This window comes from Gorilla gorilla, chromosome 12 (assembly GCF_029281585.2).
Source record: "Gorilla gorilla gorilla isolate KB3781 chromosome 12, NHGRI_mGorGor1-v2.1_pri, whole genome shotgun sequence".
NCBI lineage: Eukaryota > Metazoa > Chordata > Mammalia > Primates > Hominidae > Gorilla > Gorilla gorilla.
The window spans coordinates 53,474,653-53,499,192 of record NC_073236.2 but is presented as its reverse complement, the minus strand read 5'-3'; the positions used below and the strand labels follow the sequence as shown (position 1 = coordinate 53,499,192).

The 24,540-nt window shown below is 46.0% G+C and overlaps 1 protein-coding gene and 1 non-coding gene across 3 annotated transcripts in view; both read right to left on the bottom strand.

Annotated features, from left to right (window-relative positions):
• The window catches only part of REEP1 (receptor accessory protein 1), a 124,574-nt gene extending 112,049 nt beyond the window's left edge, over positions 1 to 12,525 (bottom strand). The window contains exon 1 of one of the 2 annotated variants that reach the window (XM_055378205.1): positions 12,252 to 12,525. In XM_055378205.1, the coding sequence (XP_055234180.1) occupies positions 12,252 to 12,283 (32 nt within the window). In that variant the 5' untranslated portion in view covers positions 12,284 to 12,525. The remainder of the gene's footprint in view (positions 1 to 12,251) is intronic. The other variant, XM_055378206.2, reaches the window with a different exon arrangement.
• A 9,351-nt stretch (positions 12,526 to 21,876) lies between these two features.
• On the bottom strand, positions 21,877 to 22,010 carry LOC115933625 (U8 small nucleolar RNA). The gene has a single exon (XR_004069492.1). It is a non-coding gene; the product is annotated as a U8 small nucleolar RNA (small nucleolar RNA).
• Between the last annotated feature and the right edge of the window lie 2,530 nt (positions 22,011 to 24,540).

Sequence of the window (24,540 nt, the reverse complement as noted above, 5' to 3'; positions counted from 1 at the left end):
CTGGGCAACAGAGTGAGATCCTGTCTTTTAAAAAAAATTTTTAAAAAGATAAAGACGTTAGAACATCAAAGTGTTCCCTTGTGTGTTTCCCCTTTCTTTAGGTTGTTCTTAGATGAACTCCCCTCAGCCTGGAGGCAGTAAGGCCTGTGATCTTGGGTATGGTCAGCTGAGTGATGGCCTGCAAAGATATCCAGGTCCTAATTCCTAAAACCCGTGAATGTTACCTTATAAGGCAAAAGGGACTTTGCAGGTAGAATTAAATTAAGGATTTTGAGATGGGGAGATTATCCTGGATTATTCAAGTGGGCCCTATTTGATTTGTGATTAAATGTGATTAAATGTAATCACAAGTGTCCTAAGAGGAAGATGTAAGGGCAGAACAGAAGACAGTGTGATCACAGAAGCAGAGACTAGAGTAATGCAGCCACGAGGAATGCCGGCAGCCACCAGAAGCTGGAAGAAGCAAGGAATGGAGTGTCCCCTGGAACTTCCACAAGGAACCAGCCTTGCCAACATCTTGATTTTAGCCCCAAAAGAGTCATTTCAGACTTCTGACTTCCAGAACTGCAAGAGAATAAACCTCTGTTGTTTTAAACCACTAAATTCATGGTTACCTGTTACAGCAGCAATCATAGACTAAAACAGTGGGAAAGGATGCTTGACTTCACCCACCTCTTCGTCTCAGATTGTTTTCCACTTAGCACACCCTGTCCTCTGCCTTCTCTTCTCTCCAACATCGGATGCTACAGTGTCCCCCCGGTAGGAAGACAAAGCAGTGGTTTAATTCCTTCATATGTAAGATGTACCACTTCCCCTGCTGAAAGGACTTATCCCTACAATTTCCAACCAAAGCCAGACAAGTCATTCACACACACCCACAAAATATCCACCCAATGGAAACAGCACTGGGCAGGCAGAGGGACACTTGAATTCAAGTCCCAGTTTCCCAGTGACTGGCTATGTGACCTCATAAACTTCTCAAAGATGGAATCAGAACTTATTCATCTTTATATCCCTGGTGGCTGGCATGCATCAAATGGTCAAAAAAATGAGCAGTACATCAATGAATAAATTGACCAAGCTATGAATCAATCAATCAGTCTTGAGCAAGGACAGAAGTCCAATCACTGAAAAAGGAAATATTTTTAATGGTTCTTCTCTCTCTCTTCCTTAACCAGTATAAGGAAAAAGATTAAAATCATAAAGTTTTGGTCAGGCATGGTGGCTCACGCCTGTAATCCCAGCACTTTGGGGTGCCAAGGCGGGCAGATCACCTGAGGTCAGGAGTTCAAGACCAGCCTGACCAAAATGGTGAAACCCCGTCTCTACTAAAAATACAAAATTAGCCAGGCATGGTGGTGCATGCCTGTAATCCCAGCTACTTAGGAGGCTGAGGGAGGAGAATCGCCTGAACCCGGGAGGCGGAGGTTGCAGTGAGCCAAGATCATGCCATTGCACTACAGCCTGGGTGACAAGAGTAAAACTCCATCTCAAAAAAAAAAATAAAAAATAAAAAATCATAAAGTTTTAGGGTTGGACAGTTTTAGGGTTGGAAGCCAGGAGCTCCCTGCCTCACAAGGCAGCCCAGTGCTATCAGTGCCAACTACTGGAAACCTTTTCCTTCCAGCAAGCCAAAGATTTATCTTCTAGCCACCCACAGGTTCTAGTCCAATTCTCTACCCATATAAAACAAGCTTACTCTCTTTCCCACATTAAAACATTTTCAGAACATGGACACCTGGCCTTAAGTCTTGGCCTAGCCAATCGGGCTAGTGATTTTGACAGATCACCTATCTCTGTGGGTCCCCATCTTCCTTGTCTGTCGAACAAGGGCATGACATCACCAAGACTCCTTCTAGCTCTAAGATGCAGTGTGAAAAACACTACCTTCTTGGCATTCAATGCTTCACTGTTTTAACCTAGTCACTGGATTTTTAATGTCAACACTTTATTTTTTACTTCCAGAAGTGCTTCTTTTCCACATGGGCTTATTTCCCTCCCCCAGGATATGCTGTTTTCTTATATTTTCACTTCTTTGCTTTATTTGTTTTTTCATTTTAAAAAAGACTTATTCTAAGGTCTCTAACTGGTAGCTCTATTATAGAAATAATATATATTATTAATATATGTATGTGCAAAGGCTGCTGGATGGGACAAGCTTGCCACCTTCTAAGAATAGTGAGGAGGCTGCAGCTGAGTGAGAGAAGGGAGGCCACTGCAAGGTAAGGTCAGAGCGTGGGCAGGAGCCAGACCTTGGTGAGTGTTGTTGACAATGGTAAGTAGTTTGAGTTTTACTCTTAGTGAGATGGAGCAGTTTTTAAACAGCAGGGGAAAGATGGTCTATCTTACTTTTTTTTTTTTTTTTGGAGATGGGGCCTCGCTCTGTTGCCCAGGCTGGAGTACAGTGGCGTGATCTCGGCTCACTGCAAGCTCTGCCTCCCATGTTCACGCCATTCTCCTGCCTCAGCCTCCTGAGTAGCTGGGACTACAGGCACCCGCCTCCACATCCGGCTAATTTTTTGTATTTTTAGTGCAGACGGGATTTCACCGTGTTAGCCAGGATGGTCTGGATCTCCTGATCTCATGATCTGCCCGCCTCGGCCTCCCAAAGTGCTGGGATTACAGGCATGAACCACCGTGCCCAGCCCTATCTTACATTTTAATGAGATCACCGGAGGGACAGGAATAGAAGCAGAGAAAACAGTCAGGAGGGTTTTCAATGGTCCAGGAGAGCAACAGTATTTGGTTGGAGCAGGGTGGCAGTGGTGGAGGTGGGAGTCATGGGTAGACAGGCGAGTATTTTGAAGGCAGAGCTAGGAGAACTTGCTGAGAGCCTGGATTCCACAACACGCAGCCTGAAGTGTGCACAGATCCTGCTGGATCCTGCAACTCCCTCAGGAGGGGCACGTGTGGACTCGTGGTTCTCAACTTCAGGTGCTCATGAGAAAAAGTCCTTGCATGTTCTTGGAAATCTGACGTGAATCTCCAGCATCAGCTGGCCAGGCTCACTAGCCTCTTTCTCAAGGTGGGTTGTATTCCCTCTCCTCTGAGCAGCGTGACCCACTCAGCCCAATATTCTGTCTCACAGGCATAGCTTTGGCAGTCTAAGCCCTAGTTGTGACAAGACTAAATTTTACACTGATCACAATTAGGCAGCCAATCTGTGAAAGTAAGAAAGGAGGCCAGGCCCAGTGGCTCATGCCTGTAATTCCAGCACTTTGGAGGCCGAGGTGAGGAATCACGAGGTCAGGAGATCAAGACCATCCTGGCCAACATGGTGAAACCCCGTCTCTACTAAAATACAAAAAATTAGCTGGGCGTGGTGGCGGGCGCCTATAGTCCCAGCTACTCGGGAGGCTGAGGCAGGGGAATTGCTTGAACCCAGGAGGTGGAGACTGCAGTGAGCCAAGATGGTGCCACTGCACTCCAGCCTGGCGACAGAGTAAGAATCCATCTTAAAAAAGAAAAAAAAGAAAGTGAGACAGGAGGGCTGCCTTGACCCCTCTGTGGGACTTGTGACAGGGGTGTGGCTTGCTTACTCGGCCTGCAGTGCTCAAACCCCTTGCAGGAGGGGAAGCATGCAGGTGAGCAGGTGCCAGGGCTGGGGTGAGCACTTTTGGGCTCTGGTCCCGTGGCAGCGTCTAGGGGTGTGTTACAATTAATGCTGTTTTAGCAGTTGCCGTCTGCAGATGGCTGTTAACCAGCTCAGTGGAGAGTCAGGGTGACAGTCTTTTACACCCTGCCCTCTTGGTACCCGGGTTCCAGGAAGAACCCGGCATCCTGGAAGAATCAGGTCACACAGACTTGAAGGATGGTGAATGCAGAGATTTTATTGAGTGATGGAGGTGGTTCTCAGTGAGATGGGGAGCTGGAAAGGGGATACAGTGGGAAGATAATCTTCCCCTGGAGTGCGGCCATCCCTGGCCAAACTCCTCTCAACGTTCAGATACTTCTCTTCTCTCCTCTGCCATGCCACTCTGCTTCTCTGCCAGTGGAGTTTGGGGTTTTTATGGATACAGGATGCGGGGTGTGGCGGGCCAGAGTGGTTTTGGAAAAAGCAATATTTGGGCAGGAAAACAGGGATAACTGTTCTCATTTAGGGCCGCAGTTTCCAGGTTTGAGGGTGGGGCCTTTGCCAGGGAACTGCCCTCTTCTACCCAGTATTTCCCTGCCTCCTGTCCATATCAAAAGCTTCTTGGCTGGGCACTGGGTTGACAGAGTCTAGATATGCTATTTAGAACCCATCATAAAAACTTGGGGTCAGAACCTCTCAGAACCAGAAAGCATGAATGACAGTCTAGCACAAATGGTGGCTTGCAATTGAATCCCCGGTCCAAGGTCCACAGACAATAATGAAAACCTCAGGCAAGTCCATCTCTTTTCAATTCACAGGGGACATGATGGCACCCTGTCTCCTGACTCAGCCCTTCTCAGGCTTTATGGGGATCTTGTTAAAATGCAGATTCACCAGGCCTGGGACTCTGCATTCCTAACTACTCCAGTAATGCCAATGCTGCTGGTGCACAGACCACACTCTGAGGAGTGAGGTCCTGAGTCATTCACCACCCAACACGCACTCGCTGGGCACCTACTGCATATGAGAAACTATAAGGGAGACGAAGCAGATGTGGTCTGTAAGGGGATATCAACGCACAGACCACTATAGCACCAGGAACAAAGTGACAATGCCACTCTGGGGACCCAGAGGACAGAAATCTTTCTTGGTTAGGGGACCTAGGGGAGGCTTCATGGAGAAAGGTAGAGACATGTATGGAGAGTGTAGTGAAAGCCAGAGGGCACCTTCCAAGGCTTTAGCTATGGAATGGCATCGGTTCTTTGTAATTGCTAATTTCTCCTCAGACTTAAGACCTCCTTTCTTGACTCACGAACAGAATAAAGGAACTAAAAGGGAAGTGAGAGAGATATTTCTAGTGCAGAGATTGAAGGAGTATGTCAGGATTCTCCCAGTTGCACAATACCATATTATGCCAAGGACATTTCTAGGTTTGCAAAGCTGGTTAGGAGTCATTCATTCAACATATATGCTGGTCATTAGGGCTGTTCTTTAGTGAGGAGTGTAATTCGCCACCCACTTGAATTCAGGTTTGGCCAATGACATGTGAGCAGAAATGGCATGTTATCATCTCCAGGTGCAGGTACTTATGAGCTAGTATGTGACTCTATTTTTCTCTCCCTACCACAGTGAATCCTGGTGTGTGTGTGTGTGTGTGTGTGTGTTAAGACAGGGTCTCACTCTGTTGCTCAGGCTCAGTGCAGTGGCATGATCTCAGCTCACTGCAACCTCCAGCTCCCAGGCTCAAGTGATCCTCCCACCTCATCCTCCAAGTAGCTGGGACCACAGGTGCACACCACCATGCCCAGCTAATTTTTGTATTTTCTTTTGTAGAGATGGGGTTCTGCCATGTTGCCCAGGCTGGTCTCAAATTCCTGGGCTCAAGTGATCTGTCCACCTCTGCCTCCCAAAGTGCTGGGATTACACGGTCAGCCACCGTGCCCAGCCAGAATCCTGATGTCTTATAACGATAAGACAAAGGAAATCCAGTCAGCCTGGGACTCTGAGTGAATGTGATGAGCAGAGTACCCCTGCCAACCCACAGTGAACAGGCAGCAGAAAGCAAGAAATAAACCTTTGTTTTCTTGAGCCACTGGGATTTGGGAGTTGTTCCTGCAGCATACCCCAGTCCATCCGAACAACAAATATTTAACTGATTATAAGCAGCATTTAAAGTTTTCATTCTAGGATATCGGACAGTTCATGGCATCAAAAAAGCAGCTGCAGGAACTGGGGCCCGAGCAACCAGAACCAAGATTCTCTTGTGCCAGCCTCTTTCTCTCACCCAAGTCTCATCTCCATTTATTTTTGCTTTGTTGTATTCTTCACTTTTACTTATGGACTTTCTCCACGTATGCCAGGGGCTTTAGATGCCTCAGCCCTAACTTCACACCTTCCCAACTCTGGAACCCATAGGCAAGGCTATTCTCCCTTAGCTCCAAATCAAGAAACCCTGGGGAAGGATCTCAGTTTGGGTCACCTGCCCACCTCTGGACCAATGTCCGTGCCCAGGGAAATGCATATCTAGGCCTGGGTCACATGCTGACTTCTGTGGCTGAGTGAAGGGAGGCTGGATGGAGCATGCTACCAGAAGGGAATGGAAAACTAGTTTTGCAGCCCAAAGTACTATCCAGAGTCCCCTACAAAGAGGGGGAAAGGATATACACACCTAAGTTTGCAGGAGAATGCCTAAGGCAGACTTTGAGCTGTGCAGTGAAAGGAAAAAAAAAAAGGTGGGCGGGGGGGTGCGGGGAATGTAGTATAGATACGCAGGATAGTCCTAAAAGGAAAGAGAAGCAGGGCAAGACAGGCTCTAGGCTGGACAGCTCCCTACAGTGGCAACAGGAGGCACCTTTGTCCTAGAACTGCCAGGTGACTGACAAGGCCACGGGGAGAGGGAGAGATAGGATGTCAGGAGGAGATGTTAACTCAAATAACAGATGCTGTCTGTTTACTAATCTAGTAAATCTGACAATGGGGCAGACCTTTTCTGATCAGGAATGAGCTACGTGTGGAAGAGCAAATACTGAACCAACATGTGCCCCATTGCCATCTTCCCTGCATAAAGCACTCTAGGGACTCCTTCCCCACTGAGCCTAACTCAGTTTCTTGCTCCTCAAGACAGTGTCCTAGGCAGCCTCACTTGCCATCCTGGTCTGGGTACCCACGCATGCTTGAAGGCCTATACCAAATTACCTTTCAAGATTCCTTCTGAAATCCCTACTGTGTGCCAAATAGTTGGTCCTTGATCTATATTTCCTTTTTCCCTGTATTCCCAGGGAAGCCTCAGTGTGACTTAAAAATCCCAAAGTGAAAATAATGTGCTTCTGTATAAAGACAGATGAGATCTGAAAATTCAGAATAAATACTCTGAATATAATGATCCAACTTCCAGTTCCTCAAGAATCCCAATTCCCTTCCCAAGGCCCAGAATCGAGAGGAAAACATCCTTAGTGCCCAAGTGCACCCCCCTCTCCTTACTTCTTTTTGGGGGTTGGAAAAACGCCCCCAGACTAAGAATTCTGGTAACCCGCTGGGCATGTGTGTGGCTCATCCCTGGCAGTGAAATTCCAAAGGTGCCACGTGCTATGGCTGCTGCACTGCCATGTCTCTCCTTTCCCTAGCCTCCCTAACTTTCCTGGAAACACACACACACACACACACACACACACACACACGTTCACTCACATACACTCATACGTACACAAAACAGCAGCCTCACTAAATGGCCAAAGAGGACCTGAGTCCCCCTTCCCTCATTCTCCCCAGGGCTCCTCCTCCCCCGACATAATACACCCTCCAAAAAAGATAGCGGGCTTCAGAAGGAAGTGGGGAGACTGACCCAGTAATAACTAGGTGAGACCCTCACTTGTCAGCTAACCTCAAATAAGACACAGTGGGAAGAAGTGCATGAAAGCTACTTCTCAGCAGACAGGGAGGATTAGCAAACAAAGAAACAGGGCAGCTCAACAGCGGAGAAATCTAAGCTAGTGTTTTTCACTTCCTTGAGGATACTCCTCCTGTTTATAAATAAATGTGATGCATACAGGCCAGCTGGGGAAGGAAGGGACCTAGAGGAACACTGACTCTTGGAGCTCTTAGGACCTGCAAGGTGACTGTGGCCAAAAACCTGTCTCTTAGACAGGGAGCTGGCCCAGGTGGGTGGGAGTTGCCCTTAGGACTGTGACAGTGAGTCAGACCAGCACTGGGACTAGAACCCATGTCTGCTGCCTACTAGCCTAACATCTTTCCTTTCACAATTCAACCGAAACATTTACCCAGCTCCCACAGTGTACTACAGCACAGTGCCAGGAAATCAATCCTCAACCAACTGGAACCCTCCATTAACTGAATCAGTTTCCTGCATGCCACATTTTAAAAGCAGGCCCCAAAGAAAGGCTAGCTTATATTTAAGGATTTATGATATTTTCTTTTTTTTCCATTTGTTTTGCAACAGTTGGGGAACATCTTGAGGACAATCCACATTCCTCCCAGCCCCATCCATTTTCACATCCCTGACCCAGGACAGACTTCATGCTCCAAATCCCAGTCCTGGAACTTAGCCAGATCTTCAGCCATCAAACTAAGACTCTGTCTTGATCATCACACTGTATTTTCTAAAAACTAGTATTTTTTAAAATGTGCAATGTGGAAATAAAATGTTTTCTGCACAGCCATTAGTTATTCAGAAAATTTTGTGGACTTAGAACTCTCTTTCCCCCATGTAGTGAGCTGGGGTTTTAGTCTACGAATCCCATAAGGGGTGAGAAACTCTTGATCCGTTCAGCCAACATTCTGGGCCTTGGCCAAGACAATGAGGCAATACCTGCTCCTTAGAATAATGCTTCAAAATGGCATATTCTTCCAAGAAGTCACAGAGCAACGTTGGTATCCCCCCTCCAAAAGGGTGCACAAAAACATGCTCTCCCCAGTTTGAAATTCATTCATGCCTAGGCCTTGAGTTGTATGTAAAGAAAATGAAAGGAGGCAAGCAGGCAAGTCCTAAATAAGCCCCTGTGTCCCATGAAGGTATCAACCAGGTTCTGAGTGCTATTGCACTGAGTATCTCTTCCTTAATTCTTTACAGGCTGAGCCAAGGAAGTTAGGAGAAAGAGAGCTGGCAAGAAATAAGCATCTCAAACTGGTCCTCACTCTAAGAGCCTTGCCCGTGGGCACAAGCCTGTCTTGATGCCTGCTGACCTCCATCCCCAGGGGACAGCAGTAGCCAGCCACTCTGCTTGTCCCCAGGGCCTAGGATTTCCTTCAACACAACCAACCTTCACTCAGTGCATTCAGGTGCCAGATACTTTGTGAAAGACCCATGGCAGGGATAAAGGGGTTGTAAAGGGAAACAAGCCACAATCGCTTTCTTCAAAATGCTCACGGCCAGTAGCAGCAGAGACAACCACGAGCACTGGCTGGCTGTCCCTGGAGGCCATCAGTTTGTTGTGATACCTCTGGTCGGATGGTTGGGATCACACAAAGACAGGAAGACACTCCCTCTCTATCCTCACAACACAGTGATAGGTCTTCCTTACATGTTCTTTGATGTGACAGAGGCTTACAAAACCATGAAAAGATTACTTATACAAAACGTGACTTGCGGATAAAACCATAGGATGCTCCCATACCAGAGGTCTAGGGAGCTTGAAAGAGGTCAGTTTTTCTCAGTGGGGAGTGAAGGTGGAAAAAGCACTGGACTGGACTAAAAATCCAGAGCCTGTTTTCTTTACCAGCTCATCTTGTGTCCCTGAGCAAGGCATATTTCCTCTGCAGTTTTACAGATGAGGGGGAGGACTAGATCAGTTGTTTTTATTAGCAGTAAAACACATATACTTTTCTGAATTGTATTTTATCTAGAACCCCAATATATAAGACAAACAAAAAGGGAACTGCTTGGGTTGAATCAGGGATGAGGAGCCCAGAGCCCATCTGCTCAGGCTGGGTGGCCCTCAGGGAACCCAGTTTGAAAACCACAGGAGTAAATTAAGTCTGAGAGCCCCTCTCATAGGGTTCCCGGGGAGGACAGAAGGAGGGACTCATCATTGATTTAGTGCTCTCCGTGGTGCTTGGCAATTTATATATCAAGTGTCATGGAAATCTTTGCAACATGAGGTTAACTAGCTGTGGACTAGCATCTGCTCTGATCTGAGTTGTGAACTGGGATCTTCTGGCAAGAGGCAAAACTGGGATTTGAACCATGGGCGTTCTGACTCCAAACACAGTATTCCTCCCCTTGATAAGAAGTTCCTCAACGTATGTGGAGTGTAGAATATTGGGCTGAATCAATAATATCCTTGAATTACAAATATATGTACATATATGCATACAGGAAAATTTCTTGAAGAATATGCCCTCCATCATTATTATTAGTTATCTCTGTGTGGTGGAAATGTGGATGATTTTCAGTTTATCTTTTCTAATTTTCCTGTAATTAACAAATATTGTCTTCATGGAACAGGTATTGCTTATTAAAAATGATGTTCATAACTCATAATCAATATGCTTATGCTGAGTTTCTACAGGGAATTAGGGACTGGGGGATAAGTGGTATCCCTGACCTTTTGGACTCGATAGTGGAAGTAACAATCCCAAATCCTATCAACTCTCCTTGGGCCACATAATGCTGTTCATTTAAATTCTCTGAAGTCTCGGTTCTAGGGAGTGTGGTTGTTTTAGAAAGCAACAGCACATCCCTGAGACACCTCCCAAATATATGCCTCTCCTCTCCACCCCCATCAGTTGCTCATTGTAAAAAAGGGGGAGGAGCCGGGCGTGGTAGCTCACGCCTGTAATCCCAGAACTTTGGGAGGCCGAAGCGGGCGGATCACTAGGTCAGGAGTTCAAGACCAGGCTGGCCAACATGGTGAAACCCCGTCTCTACTAAAAATACAAAAATTAGCTGGGCGTGGTGGCAGGCGCTTGTAATCCCAGCTACTCGGGAGGCTGAGGCAGGAGAATCGCTTGAACCCAGGAGGCGGAGGCTTCAGTGAGCCGAGACTGTGCCACTGCACTCTCCAGCCTGGGCGACAGAGCGAGACTCGGTCTCAAAAAAAAAAAAAAAGGGCAGGGGTGAGGGAGGTGCTAATAAAACTAATGATAGTCACATGACCCAGTGCTAATAAAACTAATGATAGTCACATGACCCAGGACCAGATGCCCTCACTCCCAGCCCAGCAGGACCTACAGAGAGCCCACCAGCCAGGCCAGCTCAACTCTCCAGCCCCACCCTGAGGGCTTCCCAGAAGCCACTGGCAATATCGATCCCAGAGAGGAAACACCACCCTGAAGGCAAGACAGTGTTGGTCAGGCATGAGGCAGGGCAAGGCGTGTCAGCCACTTTCCTGTATTATTCATGTCCGCTCTGCCAGCAGAAATCTTCTAAATATTTAACATGCCACCTCAAGGTGCAGCGCAAACACCCCGCAGTCAGGAACAGCTGTGGAGAGGCCTTCACGGAATGACTTGGGGGCTGAGAGGCACAGACACTGGCTTTGGGAGGAAAGCCCTGAATGGTGGCGGGAGACAATGCTGAGATCCACTTCGGAAGGGAAAATCAGTAAAGAAGGGAAGGGAGATGGGTGGTGTTTCAAAACGTGGGGAGTGATGGTGCACAATCACTGGGGTCCAGAGCCCCGTGTTCTCAGACAAAAAGCCCGAGGTGCCTGCCACCCTCCTCCCCGCCTTAGACTCCCCATACCCATTTCAGCCCCTGCTAGCTACAGCAGGTGGCAAATCTGTTCTGACTCAGGCCAGGATGGTTAGGGAAGAACAGGGACTTAGAACAGCCACGTCTATCTCCAAAGGAGAATAAATCCACCGGGGAAGCTCTTCAAACGCCTACGGGTCCTGGGGCTTGAAGGAGAAAATCGGCCCCCACGCCCACCCCCAATGACTTCACACAGACCTCACCCCAGATGACTCTGCGCTCTCCTGCAAGGCCTGGGAGGTGTCATCGCCACCATGCGGGTAGCTGTCACTTGAAAATTTCCCGTGCATTCCTGGAGGTACCTGCCCCTGTCTCTCAATCCCCTGCAAAAGGAGTCGGAGCCGGGGGCTCCAGGCGTTTACTCCAAGATTCACATGCGTCTTCCCATGTCCCAGCTGCCTTTGCCGCTGTCGATGCAGACAACTAAAAAGGAGGATTTTTCCAACCCCACTGGGAGCCCCGCCTCTGCCTCTCCACCCGTTCCGCGCTGACCCTCCAGGCAGCGCCCCTGGTTCGTCTGCGCTGTCCTTTCCACCTGACAAAAGCTGGGGCGGCGGGGCGCGGCGCCCGGCGACCTCACATTTCTGCCAAAGGAGAGAGACGCGTGTCCGCGGCGCGCCCATTCGCGGCCTCTGCAAATCGACCGAGCTGGGGAACAAAGCGGCCGGCGCGCGGCGAGACGCAGCCCCCACGGAACCCCCGAGCGCCCCAGCCCTCGCCGTCCCGGCCCAGCCCCCCGCAAGCGGCCGCCGGCGCCGGCTGCCTCCTGGGCAGCAGCCGCGTCCTGCGCCGCCCGTCCGCCCGCAGGCGTCCTCGGCGGCTACTGTACCTGCTAAATTTAGCTGCGCCGGGTATTAATAGCCCGAGCCACTGGGGCCGGGCGCTGTAGGGGCGCGCGCAGCCCGGGGCCGGGGGCGGGGAGGGAGGGGAGGGAGGGGACGGAGGGGCGCGGGGGAGAAGGCCACTTACACCACCAGCCTGGAGATGATCCATGACACCATGGCGGGCAGGCGGGCAGGCGAGGCCCGGGCGGCGCGGCTCGGCTAGGCTGCGGGCGGCGCGGGCTGCTGCGGCGTTCCCAGCACGTCCGTCAGCTCACGGCAGCCACCGCCAGACTGAGCGCGCCCGCCGCCCTGCCCGGCGTTCGCGCGTTGGCGCAGCCGCGGCACGTTCTGGCGGCGGCGGCCCCAGCCCCCCGGGGCTCGGCGGGCCCGCAGCGATTGGGCGGTGAGCCGGTCAGGGCACCCGCGGGCCCGCCCCGCCCCGCTCGCCCTGGCCCCCGGCTGAAGGCGGGCGCGTCCTGCGCGCTCCCCGGGGCACCGGCCCCGCCAAAGGAACCCTGCAGCCTCCCCGTTTGCAGGGCAGGGACCCGGGTGCTGCCCCACCCTCAGCGTTCCAGCGGAGAAACTGAAGTCCGAACCTGAACCTCGGGAATCTGTCTGCACCTGTCTAGGTGGGATGCTGTCATCCCTCATTCAGCTAGTGCGTTAGCCTCATAAAGGGTTTACCTGGATCCAGACCTAACCTCTTCAGTCTGTCCCTTGCTCAGCACTTTCTGCATAAGAAACAAACCTGGGCGCTTGCCTCCCTACTTAAAATTCTACAGAGTCCCTATATGATCGTGGTACCTGCCTAGAACCGTGTTGCCAAGACCATTCCCCCAAATAGTCCTCTAGCTCTTTTCCCTCCAGGCATCTTGGACTCAAATATTTGCTGTTTCTTCTTCCCTGTCCGTACACGCCACGCCTCATCGTCCTGCCTTGGTTTGATTCAGCTCCTTCTTCTAGGCTGGGCTGAAGGGCTACTTCTTCCTAGGGAAGGCCTTTCCTTGGGGGCTGCTCCGGGCCCTAGGAGGAGACTGGAAGCTGCGACTGCTTAGCACCAGTGCCCCGCTGAGCCACGTTGAACTCTTAGGCAAAAGGGAACTTGTGCACCCTATATAAACGTTTTTATGTATTTTTTAAAATACCGTATTAAATATTATGGTGTGTTTTTTTTTTTTTTTGGTTTTTTTTATGAGACAGAGTCTCGCTCTGGGGTGCAGTGGCGCGATCTCGGCTCACTGCAAGCTCCGCCTCCCGGGTTCAAGCGATTATTCTGCCTCAGCCTCATGAGTAGCTGAGATTACAGGAGTGCGCCACCACGCCCAGCTAATTTTTGTATTTTTAGTAGAGACGGGGTTTCACCATGTTGTCCAGGCTGGTCTCAAACTCCTGACCTCGTGATCCGCCCGCCTTGGCCTCCCAAAGTGCTGGGATTACAGGAGTGAGCCACCTATTATGTATTTTAATTGCTGAATTTTATGGCACCTCTTAAATGTTGCACCCTCACTGAGCGCCTCACTGCTCACCCTAGTCCCGGCCGCAGATAGTACATTATTCTGTTACACTGGAAACGCTTTGTCCTCTACTCCTCGGCTCTGCTGCTTCTTTTCCCACCCTCCAATAGCTTAGGTTCTGCGTGGTGCTCCCAGCGCCCTGTCCTTTGCTGATGATGGTGTCATGTATAATTCAGTGTCAGATGTGAGAAGCGCAGGAGACAGCTTAGTACTCTCAGATGTAGCAGAATCTGTGCGTGCGTGTGCCTGATATAGGCAGAAGAAAGACTTCACGGACAACAAAGGGACTGCAGATGAGACATGCTCTCATATCTCAGGTCTCCGAAGAACCCATAAAATAGCTGTAATGTAGCAGTTTTTTCATGCTGCCTTGACCCAGTTTTGAGGCTCAGGCTGGAGGCTGGTCAGTTCCCCTTCTCCAGCAGTCTATTAACCCCATACCCCCAACCACTTCCGTTAGCAGGCTCTCACACGCCGGACACTATACACCTGTCCAGGGCTAGGCACCAAACAACTAGTTACAGCCCCTGTACTTCAGAGCCCGCTGAAATTATCCAAATCAGCCTATCCTATATCTGCTTGCCTTATTTCACTCTTTCCTTCCCTCAGAAACCATGATAAAGATGTTTGTCCACAATTCCCCTCTCTCCCTCTCTCTGTGACAGACCCTGGCCCTGAGTGGCCCTGCATGGTGTGCTGTGATCTCTCCAGGAAACTGTGGATATAAAAAGCTCTAACACTCTTTCTAGCTTCTCTCTCTTGATCTGTGTCTGGCCCCACCATATCTCACTCAAGGTAAGGTTATATGGGTAAAACAATGCTCCACGGGGAAAAGCTTTCCATACTTACTAGGCAAAGAGAACACCAAAGCTAGATCAGGACAGCACCCAGCACAGAGGACCTTCCTGAGACCTCCCTTCCCCTCCATCCATACCCCTCACCTATACTCCCTGCGTCAGAAAGGCTGTTACCCGTCTTGCAGTGGGAGCAGCGGAGGGATGGACTACTGTGGTTCAAAGAGACCCTGTTGGTGGGAAAATAAAGAAGAGGTGACCACATGCTTGTTCCCTACTCCCTATAAGTGGAATTCTCAGATTTGACTATTGCACAGGACTGAGCATTTTAATTACCAAAATGAAACTATTCGTGGGGTTAAAATATCTTGAGGTATTTTCATTAGCTGAAGAGGACCAGAAAACTAGTGAGACCAACCCATATTTCTCACAAGGGATGAGAAAGAACTTGTCCATAGAGCGGACTTGGATGGGTAGAGGAGGGAAAAGAAGAAAGAAAGAAAGTTGCTTTTTTACTGCATTCTGTCTCTTTCAGTGTAACTGTTACACTTATTGTATCTCTCTATCCTGGACCTGCTCTTGTTTGTCCTTGGCCCTGGAAAACATGTGGCCAGGGAACGGACTCCACCTTCTAGACAATGGAACTCTTACAGCTCTATCAGTTGCTTGACTTCAAGTTCTTTTTCATAAGAACTGCTTTGATAATAGATGTCTCTCATCTGTTTTTACCCTGTACCCTTCCCCTTTCTTCTGGGAAGAGCTCTCTGTTTTTCACTGCGGAATGAGTCTCCCCATACTCCAACCTCAGAAACTGTGATTTTCTTATATGTCCTCACTACCTTGATTGGCTTATGGGTGATCACCAAACAGAAACTGGGCCAACGATCTCCCTTGGGATTTTTGAAGTTGAAAATAGAAAAAAGAGAATTCCACTTTCTTCTATGAAGAATTGGCTTCTGTGGGAATTGTCCTCCCATTGCAAACAACTAGAAAAACAGGATCAAAAAAAAGAAACAACTGTTTTTCTTTACTTGTTTGTTTGAGACGGAGTCTCACTCTGTCGCCCAGGCTGGAGTGCAGTGCTGTGATCTCGGCTCACTGCAAGCTCCGCCTCCTAGGTTCACACCATTCTCCTGCCTCAGTCTCCCGAGTACCTGGGACTACAGGTAGCCACCAGTATGTCCAGCTAATTTTTTGTATTTTTAGTAGAGATGAGACGGGGTTTCACCATGTTAGTCAGGGTGGTCTCAATCTCCTGACCTCATGATCCACCCTCCTCGGACTCCCAAAGTGCTGGGATTACAGGTGTGAGCCACCGTGCCCGGCAAGAAGCAACTGTTTTTAAGCATTGAACAACAGAGCACAGGACTGTGATAACTAAGAGAAGAGAAACAAATGAAGTGAGTCTTACGTCCGAGCTTACTGTCTCAAAGCAGTTTCCAGGCATCACTGTAGGGATGGAGAACCCAAACAGAGCCCAGAAATTTCACAGAACACAGGAGACAGATCAGAGTCCAGGGAAGCCAAAGTGGCTAGAATTTGTGAAGCAGAATATAAGAGTGGAGGGAGATGATTAGAGAGAGAGTTGCAGAGATCTGCAGAGCAGTCACTTCAAGTCATTAGCTGAATACTGTCCTAGGCATGCATGGGTGAAATTCTATGAGGCCATGGGAAGAACTACCAGAAAGCAGTAAGCCAAACATTTCCTGGAGCTCACACAGGGCTGGAAGTAATTTGTCTTCATACCAGCCAAAACAGAGACCTTTTATACACAAAACATTGGCCAGAGTCCACAGAAGGGTATCATCTTAATGCAGGGGGAGGCTAAATTAGCCCTAAAATAAACACTTATCTGGTCCTGCCTTAACAAAACTTAAAAGCAATCTTCAAAAGGATCAAACTCATCTCAAGTAACTTAACTGTGCTCAGAGAAAAAAAAAAGTCCAAGATTAGTTACAAAACAAACAACAACAAAACCCAACACCCAATAAGATAAAATTCATAATGTCCAACATGCAAACAAAAATTATCAGGCATGCAAAGAACATGACTTGTAAGCAGGTTGAAAAATCAACCAATAGAAACAGACCATGAAGTGACAGAAATAATGCAATAAGCAAATAAATACCTTCAATTTTATAATATTTGAACAGACATTTCACCAAAGAAAAATTACAAATGGAAAAACAAAAAGTACATGAAAAAAATATTCAACATCATTAATCATTAATTAGGGAAACACAAATTGAAATCACAAGAAGATATTACTGCACACATTTAAGAATGGCTACAATGAAAAAGACTGATCATTTCATGTTCTGGCAAGGATATGGAGCAACTGGAACTCTCATATGCTGCTGGTGGGAAAGTAAAATGATACTACTTTGAAAAATGGTTTTCTATATTTCAAAAAAAGTGGAAATTAGTTTTGCCTCACACCCTTCCCCTTTCTTCTGGGAAGAACTCTCTACTTTTTTTGGTGAATGATTCTCCCCATGTTCCAACCTTAGAAATCTTAGAAACTGGTCAGACAGTTTCTTTTTTTTTTTTTTTTTTGAGATGGAGTCTGGCTCTGTTCCCCAGGCTGGAATGCAGTGGCACGATCTCGGCTCACCACAACCTCTGCCTCCCAGGTTCAAGTGACCCTCCTGCCTCAGCCTCCTGAGTAGCTGGGATTACAGGCATGCACCACCACACCCAGCTAATTAATATATTTTAGTAGAGACAGGGTTTCACCATGTTGGCCAGGCTGGTCTCGAACTCCTGACCTCAGGTGATCCACCCACCTCAGCCTCCCAAAGTGCTGAGATTACAGGCATGAGCCACCATGCCCGGCCCAGTTTCTTTTATAATTACATATATACTTACATATGACTTAGAAATTCGATTCTTTAGATATTCACCCAAGAAAAACGAAAACATGTCCACACAGACTTGTCCATAGCAGCTTTATTCATAATGGCCCCAAACTGGAAATAACCCAGATTTTCATCAACTGGTACAAATTGTGGTATATCCATACAACGGAATATTTACTACTCAGCGATAAAAAAGAAATTAACTACATATGCTTGCAACAACATGGATGAATCTCAAAAGCATTATGCTAAGTATAAGAAGCCAGATACAAAAGACTCATACTATATAATTTCATTTTTATGAAATTCTAGAAAAGACAAAACCATAGTAACCAAAAGGGCATAGTGGTTCCCAGATGTCAGGGGTGGGGATTGTAAAAGGGCAAGAGGAAACTGTTTTGGGTGATGGAAAAATTCTATATCCTAATTGTGATGGTAATTACTAACCATAAACAGATTCATCAAACTTTACATTTAGAATTGGCAGGTTTTGTTGTATGTAAATTATACATCAGTAAAGCTAAGTAATAAAAAATAGAAAACATATTTTTCTATGATGTCTTATGAGAAGCTCTGTAGTTGTGGATAACCATGTTTTTATTGGCCTTTTTCTTATTTATTATTTAAAAATGTTTATATATTGAGAAATAAGCCTTTTGACTGTCATCCACATTAAAATCTTTTTCCCAAGTTATCATTTTCCCTTCAGACATTATTTATGACATTTTTTCTTTTCAAAATGTTCAGAATTTTATGTAATCATTTTTATGTGTATTTTATGGCTTGTGAGCTTTGTATTGGCTTATATATACCATTTGCCTCTCCTATACTAAAATTACTTATTTTTAAAATTTTTCTTAATTTTTAAAAATTTAAAATTAAAAATATTTCTGTGCATCTGCCTTTAAATTTTAAATTTTAATTTTATACTTTTTATTTTACAGTCCACCTGGAATTAATTTTAGTGTATGAGTTAGTTACTTGTCTTAATACAATTTATTGAACAAGCCACCATTTTCTCCTTCAAGTTGAAAGGCCATCTCCATCATATACTCTGTTCCTTATTATGTCAGAGTCTAGTTTTTCTAGACTCTGTTCAGTTCTGCACATCCACTCATGAATGGTTGTAGTTTTAATTACTGCAGTGTTTTATAACATATTTTACTAATAGTAGGGATAGTCCCTTCACTTCCTTTTACAAATTTTCTGGTTATTCTTGCCATTTATACTTTCATTAGACTTTACAGTCATATTATCTCATTTTTTGATAATTCTGATTGTTATTTTTAATTGAGATGAAGTTAAATTTTTAGATTAATAATTAATCATGACAGTATTTGTCTTCCTATCCAAGAGCAAGGTATTTGTTTTCATTTATACAAATTATCTTCTGTGTTCTTAATAGCATTTAATTTTTTCTTCAAGTAGATCTTTCACATTTCTTTACATTGCCATTTGAACCAATGTGTTGTATTCCATTGTGTAAATATACCATAATTAATTTAAACAATTCCATATCATTGGCCATATAGTAATAGATCATTTCCAATTTTTACTGATTAAAAACCTAGGGCCAGGCATGGTAGCTTGCACCTGTAATCCCAACTACTTGGGAGACTGAGGCAGGAGGACTGCTTGAGCCCAGGAGTTTCAGTACAGCCTATGCAACAAAGCAAGACTCCTTCTCTAAAAATTAAAAAATAATTAAAAAATAACTTAGCAATGAACACACTTGTAGCTATATATTTTAATATGTTCATAATGATTTAGTTAGGATAAATTCCTGGAAATTGAATCTTTAGGGGTATGAACTTTTTGGGCGGCTTTTGATGCATAATGCTAAATTACTTTCCCAAAATGTTTCAGAAATGTTTGTTCTAATTTTTGTAAATTATAAGTGTTACATGTGGTATAGTAAGGTCTCATCATACAATCAGTAACTTACTTGAATTAAACTTTAGGGGTCAGGAAAGAAAGAGAAAGAGGAAAATGGCCTGTATTACAGGGGTTCTGCCTGTCCTTTCACTTCATGACTTCATGAGAAGGCGCCCTGCGCTGATGATACTAGAGAGGTGGCTCTGCTGTTTCCTCCATAGACCTCGGTTCCTATGACAACCCCACACTCTGTGTGTGTGATTCTAGTGTTCACACATCCATATTGTTTGTACAACATGATCCTAAGCACCTCCACAGCTTCAATTGGAAATGAACAAAACTGGAAAGTGATCTGATCCACAGCCTGAGGAAAAGCTCATTGTGTTAGACCACTATGAGCCATATAAATAATTTTTTACTGTATCAATTTTTTGCCTTAAACATTGACATTGATATGGAAACTCAACATCAAGTGTACCTACACCCAGAGTTGATCTACCATGAAGATAAAGCATAGTTTTAGAACATCTAATTAGGACCCTGGGAATGACTCTAGCAGTATATTAACATGATTAGATGTCTTTAATAAAATGTGCAAAATCAAAGATTTTTATTAAAATCTGTTGAGACAGCTGTTTTTTCTAGTTCTCAATCACACTTCTCCTTGTGCTCAGTGTTATCCAAGTGGCTGGAGGCATTTTTGGAAGTTGGCTACGATGAAATTGAAAATACATTTAAAGTTTGGTGGGACATATGTATGGAACTACAGTGACTTCCATGTCCCTTTTAGCTATGGTTGCTCCCCAATAAAGGAATGGCTTCCCAAAACACTCCTACTGCCCACTGTGTCAACTCACTCAGCTCCACAACACCATAGGCAGAGATAAAGATTGTATCATACTATGATCGTGGCCTGCAGCCTTGGTCCTGGAACTGCTTGAAGAGTAGAAGAGAAACACAGTTTGAAATGTACAGAGCCAGCATCTAGTCTGTATCTATTCTTCCAGTCATCAGATGTGGAAAATTATGAATGGAGGGTTCAGTTCTCATCTGTATCCAGTCAAAATGGTTCTCCTCTTTCAGGAACATACTCCGTAATGCAGTATAGACCACTGCAAATGCACTACATCTATTTTTTTAACTTTTTTGGTGGGCATGATGTGAAAGAGAACATATTAGAATGTCTGACTTTATAAAGCACAAACCTATAGCAGTGTTACAAACAGCAAGCAAGTCTATGTGTGGAGTCATACGTTTTATGAATCTCAACTCTAAATAAGAAGAAATATAGTTCAATAAACTGTTAGGACAAATTATATTTTTATCCTCTCTACAGAAAATAGCAATACAAAGTTGTTGTCAAATGAAGAAATGATGAAAGTGTAGGCATCCAGAAAACATAGGAAAAAAATTATAAACAAGTCTTAGTCAATAAAAATAATATGTTATTTTTGCTGTTTTTTGACACTTGTGGGGTTTTTTAGCATTTGAAACATTATAGTTTGCTGTGATTTATTTTCTTATTCCAAATAAATTTTTTTTTTTTTTTTTTAGTATTTATTGATCATTCTTGGGTGTTTCTCGGAGAGGGGGATGGCAGGGTCATAGGATAATAGTGGAGAGAAGGTCAGCAGATAAACACGTGAACAAAGTTCTCTGGTTTTCCTAGGCAGAGGTCCCTGCGGCCTTCTGCAGTGTGTGTGTCCCTGGGTACTTGAGATTAGGGAGTGGTGATGACTCTTAACGAGCATGCTGCCTTCAAGCATCTGTTTAACAAAGCACATCTTGCACCATCCTTAATCCATTTAACCCTGAGTTGACACAGCACATGTTTCAGAGAGCACGGGATTGGGGGTAAGGTTACAGATTAACAGCATCCCAAGGCAGAAGAATTTTTCTTAGTACAGAACAAAATGGAGTCTCCTACGTCTACTTCTTTCTACACAGACACAGTAACAATCTGATCTCTCTTTCTTTTCCCCACATTTCCCCCTTTTCTTTTCAACAAAACCGCCATTGTCATCATGGCCCGTTCTTGATGGTCGCTGTCTCTTTGGAGCTGTTGGGTACACCTGCAGAAAGGCTGTCACTTCCCACTTGGAAGATTGCACAGCGGCCAGGCAGAGGCGCTCCTCACTTCCCGGAGGGGGTGGCGGCCGGGCAGAGGCGCTCCTCACCTCCCAGACGGGGTGGCTGGGCAGAGGCGCTCCTCACTTCCCAGAGAGGGCCAAATAAAATTCTTATTCATACTTAGTTTTGAAATAACAGTTTTGGAGACTCAGCTCCCACATTTTTTTTAAGTTTCAGGCTTCACAAAACCTGAATATGTCCCCATGTATTTTATTGTATTTAATTTGCATTCTCTACTGTATTCAGTGAAGTTGAATTTCATCTAATTGATTAATTCAATTTCTTTTTTTGGGAGTTGCCTTTCCTTATTCCTTACCATTTTTCTATCGAAGTGTGTGGGGGTTTTTTGTTTTTGTTTTTGTTTTGCCACTTTCTTATTGGTTTGCAAGAGTTCTTTGTATAAGGATAACAAACTTTCATATTTTATTGTGTTGTAATTTTCCCAGTATGTAATTTTTCTTTTAAATTTATCCATGGTATTTTTGACATACAGAATTTTAAAATATATATTCATTTATATTTTATCTTAATAGAGCAATTCATCTTCCTCCCTAATGCAAAAATTTTACATTTATTCCTTTTTTTTTTCTTCACAGAGAATCAGAAAGGAGTAATCGGGGTGTTGCAAGTCCTGATTACGCAGAGACATTAACCACGTTTCATGCATCTCCAATCAGCCTATTCTTCCTGCCCTCCAAAAGGAGAAACAGGTAAGAATTATCCCACCTGATGATGCATTTATTCCTGTTCCAGTTTGTCTGTTTTATCTGGAGCAAGTCTTCCGGTCTTAGATTACTTTTAATCCTGATTCCATTATCAGTGGTATTAATGATCAGGACCAGTATGCCTGTTAGATTGTCTTCAGCTGTGAGTAACAGCACATCCAACCAAATAATATAAGTTCATCTTTCTCACATGGCAAAAAGTCCATTTGAAGGTTGTGGGTTTAACAGCTCAACAATATCACGGCCCTGGGTCACCTTCTGTCATGGTTGAGCCAGGGCTTCAGTGGCTGCAGACAGTAAATCCTCACATGACCATCTCTCAGGCAGGAATGAAGGCAGAGGAGGCTTTCCTTCAGTGCTGCCCGGAGGCTGCCCACAGACTTTCCCTCACATTTCAGAGGCCAGAGCAGAGTCGAGTGTCATCCCCTCCACGATTCCTTGCAAAGGGAAATGAATGTACTGTGACTGGCTTGAGCCACTCATTTTCCCTCAAGTATCGGGCCACCTTCCCTGAGCACATTTCTGTGTGATGCTGAACAAACTCAGGGTTATGATGTAAGGAGAATGGGTGAATGGCAGCCGGGTAGGCAACCAGCAGTGTCTCATCTACAAGAAGGATAAATTGCTGTTTGGTTTGCTAATGGACTACCATAACAAATTACCACAAAGTAGGAGGCTTAAAACCACAGACATTTACTGTCTGTCAGTTCTGGAGGCTGAGAGTCTGAAACCAAGGTGTTGGCAGGGCCATGCACCCCTCAAGGATCCAGGAATAATCTCTCCTCAGGTCTCCCAGCTTCTGGTGGTTGCCGGCAGCCCTTCGCATTCCTTGGCCTCACTTCAATCTCTTCCTCTGAATTCACGTGCTCATCTTCCTTTGGTGTCTGTGCATCTCCACATGGCTTTCTTATAAGGAGAACAGTCATTGAATTTAGGGCGCACCCTGATCCAGTATGATCTCATCTTAATGAATTATCTGCAAAGATCCTATTTCCAAATAAGGTCACACTCACAGGTACTGAGGGTTAGGATGTCAACATTTCTTTACGAAGGACACAACTCAGCCCCCAACAACTATTATTCATGCCTCCATCCAAATATCTGATGCAATGCTGAGAGACCGAGGCTGGGACAGACCCTCAGTGCATACTTCCAGGGTCCTCACCTACAGCAGTCAGGTGTCCTACTCCACATGATGGCCCTCTCGATGGCTGACATCCTAAAATCTCTCCCTGCTTTCCCAAAAGAAGCTCCATTATCACCAGTCTCCCAGCCTCCAGCCTCTCCTGGAGCCCACTCCAGAGTGTTTGACTCACCCTGCTTCAGACAGACGAGAACCTTCTCAACCACAGGGCCTAGCTCCTGCCAATATCCCCATCCAATGGCAACTCTGACATCTTCCTTCAGATAGCCTCACCCCTGCTGCCAATTCTCACCTTCAGGTTCAGAGAACCTGTAAGGACAAAGTAACTTTTTGGGGGCTTACTGGCAGCTTTAGAAATTAGGAGGAAGGGCTGGGCATGGTGGCTCATGCCTGTAATACCAGCACTTTGGGAGGCTGAGGTGGGTGGATCATCTGAGGTCAAGAGTTGGAGACCAGCCTGGCCAACATGGTGAAATCCCATCTCCATTAAAAATACAAAAAAATTAGCCGGGTATGGTGGCGGGTGCCTGTAATCCCACCTGCTCAGGAGGCTGAGGCAGGAGAATCACTTGAACCTGGGAGGCAGAGGTTGCAGTAAGCCTAGATCACGCCACTGCACTCCAGCCTGGGCAACAGAGCGAGATTCTGTCCACGTCCCCACCCCAAACCCCTGCCAAAAAAAAAAAAAAAAAAAAAAAAAAGATATAATGATAAGGGAGTGGTGTCCAAATTGGGACTGAGAAAAACAGGCTTCAGACAATGGTCTCAGGTCTCACTGGGCTTCTAGCTTCTACCTAGAAAAACCCACACCAGGACATCGATGATAGGGACAATCTGAGGAGTGCAGTGGGGAAAGGAAAGGAGGAACAAACAACCTTGAGCCCTGGCCCTAGCCAAGATCTCAGAAATTCACCTGGCCTCTTGACCTGTGGATTTTGGTCATGTTGTACTGAGGTACCTAGCACGTAGGAGGGCTGCCTGACTCACAGGGGAAAACTCAGACATGGGAAGGTGGGGTCTGAGAGATCAAGTCTGGGTTGACACCTTCTCCCTGGCCATCGTAGATTGACCCAGGGGTGGATAACTGACTCAAGCCAACCCTTCCCTGAGATTTTTCAAGCTGGGATCAGGGAAATGTAATAATCCCATTCTGATGGAGAGTGCATGGCTCAGAAGCTGTTGCTCTCATTTTCCCCTTTATGTGGAAGAAGACCATCAGGCTTAGGAGGAATTTAGGCTGACATACAGAAACAAGAGAAGGGAAGGAAGATGTCAATAGCACAATATCTTTGGTTCTAGAGCTCTGGGTCCAGCTTCATCCCTGACCTTCCCGTTTTTGTGAATATTCCAACCACACACCCTCTTTGGGCATAGGGTGAGCTTCTGGCACTTTC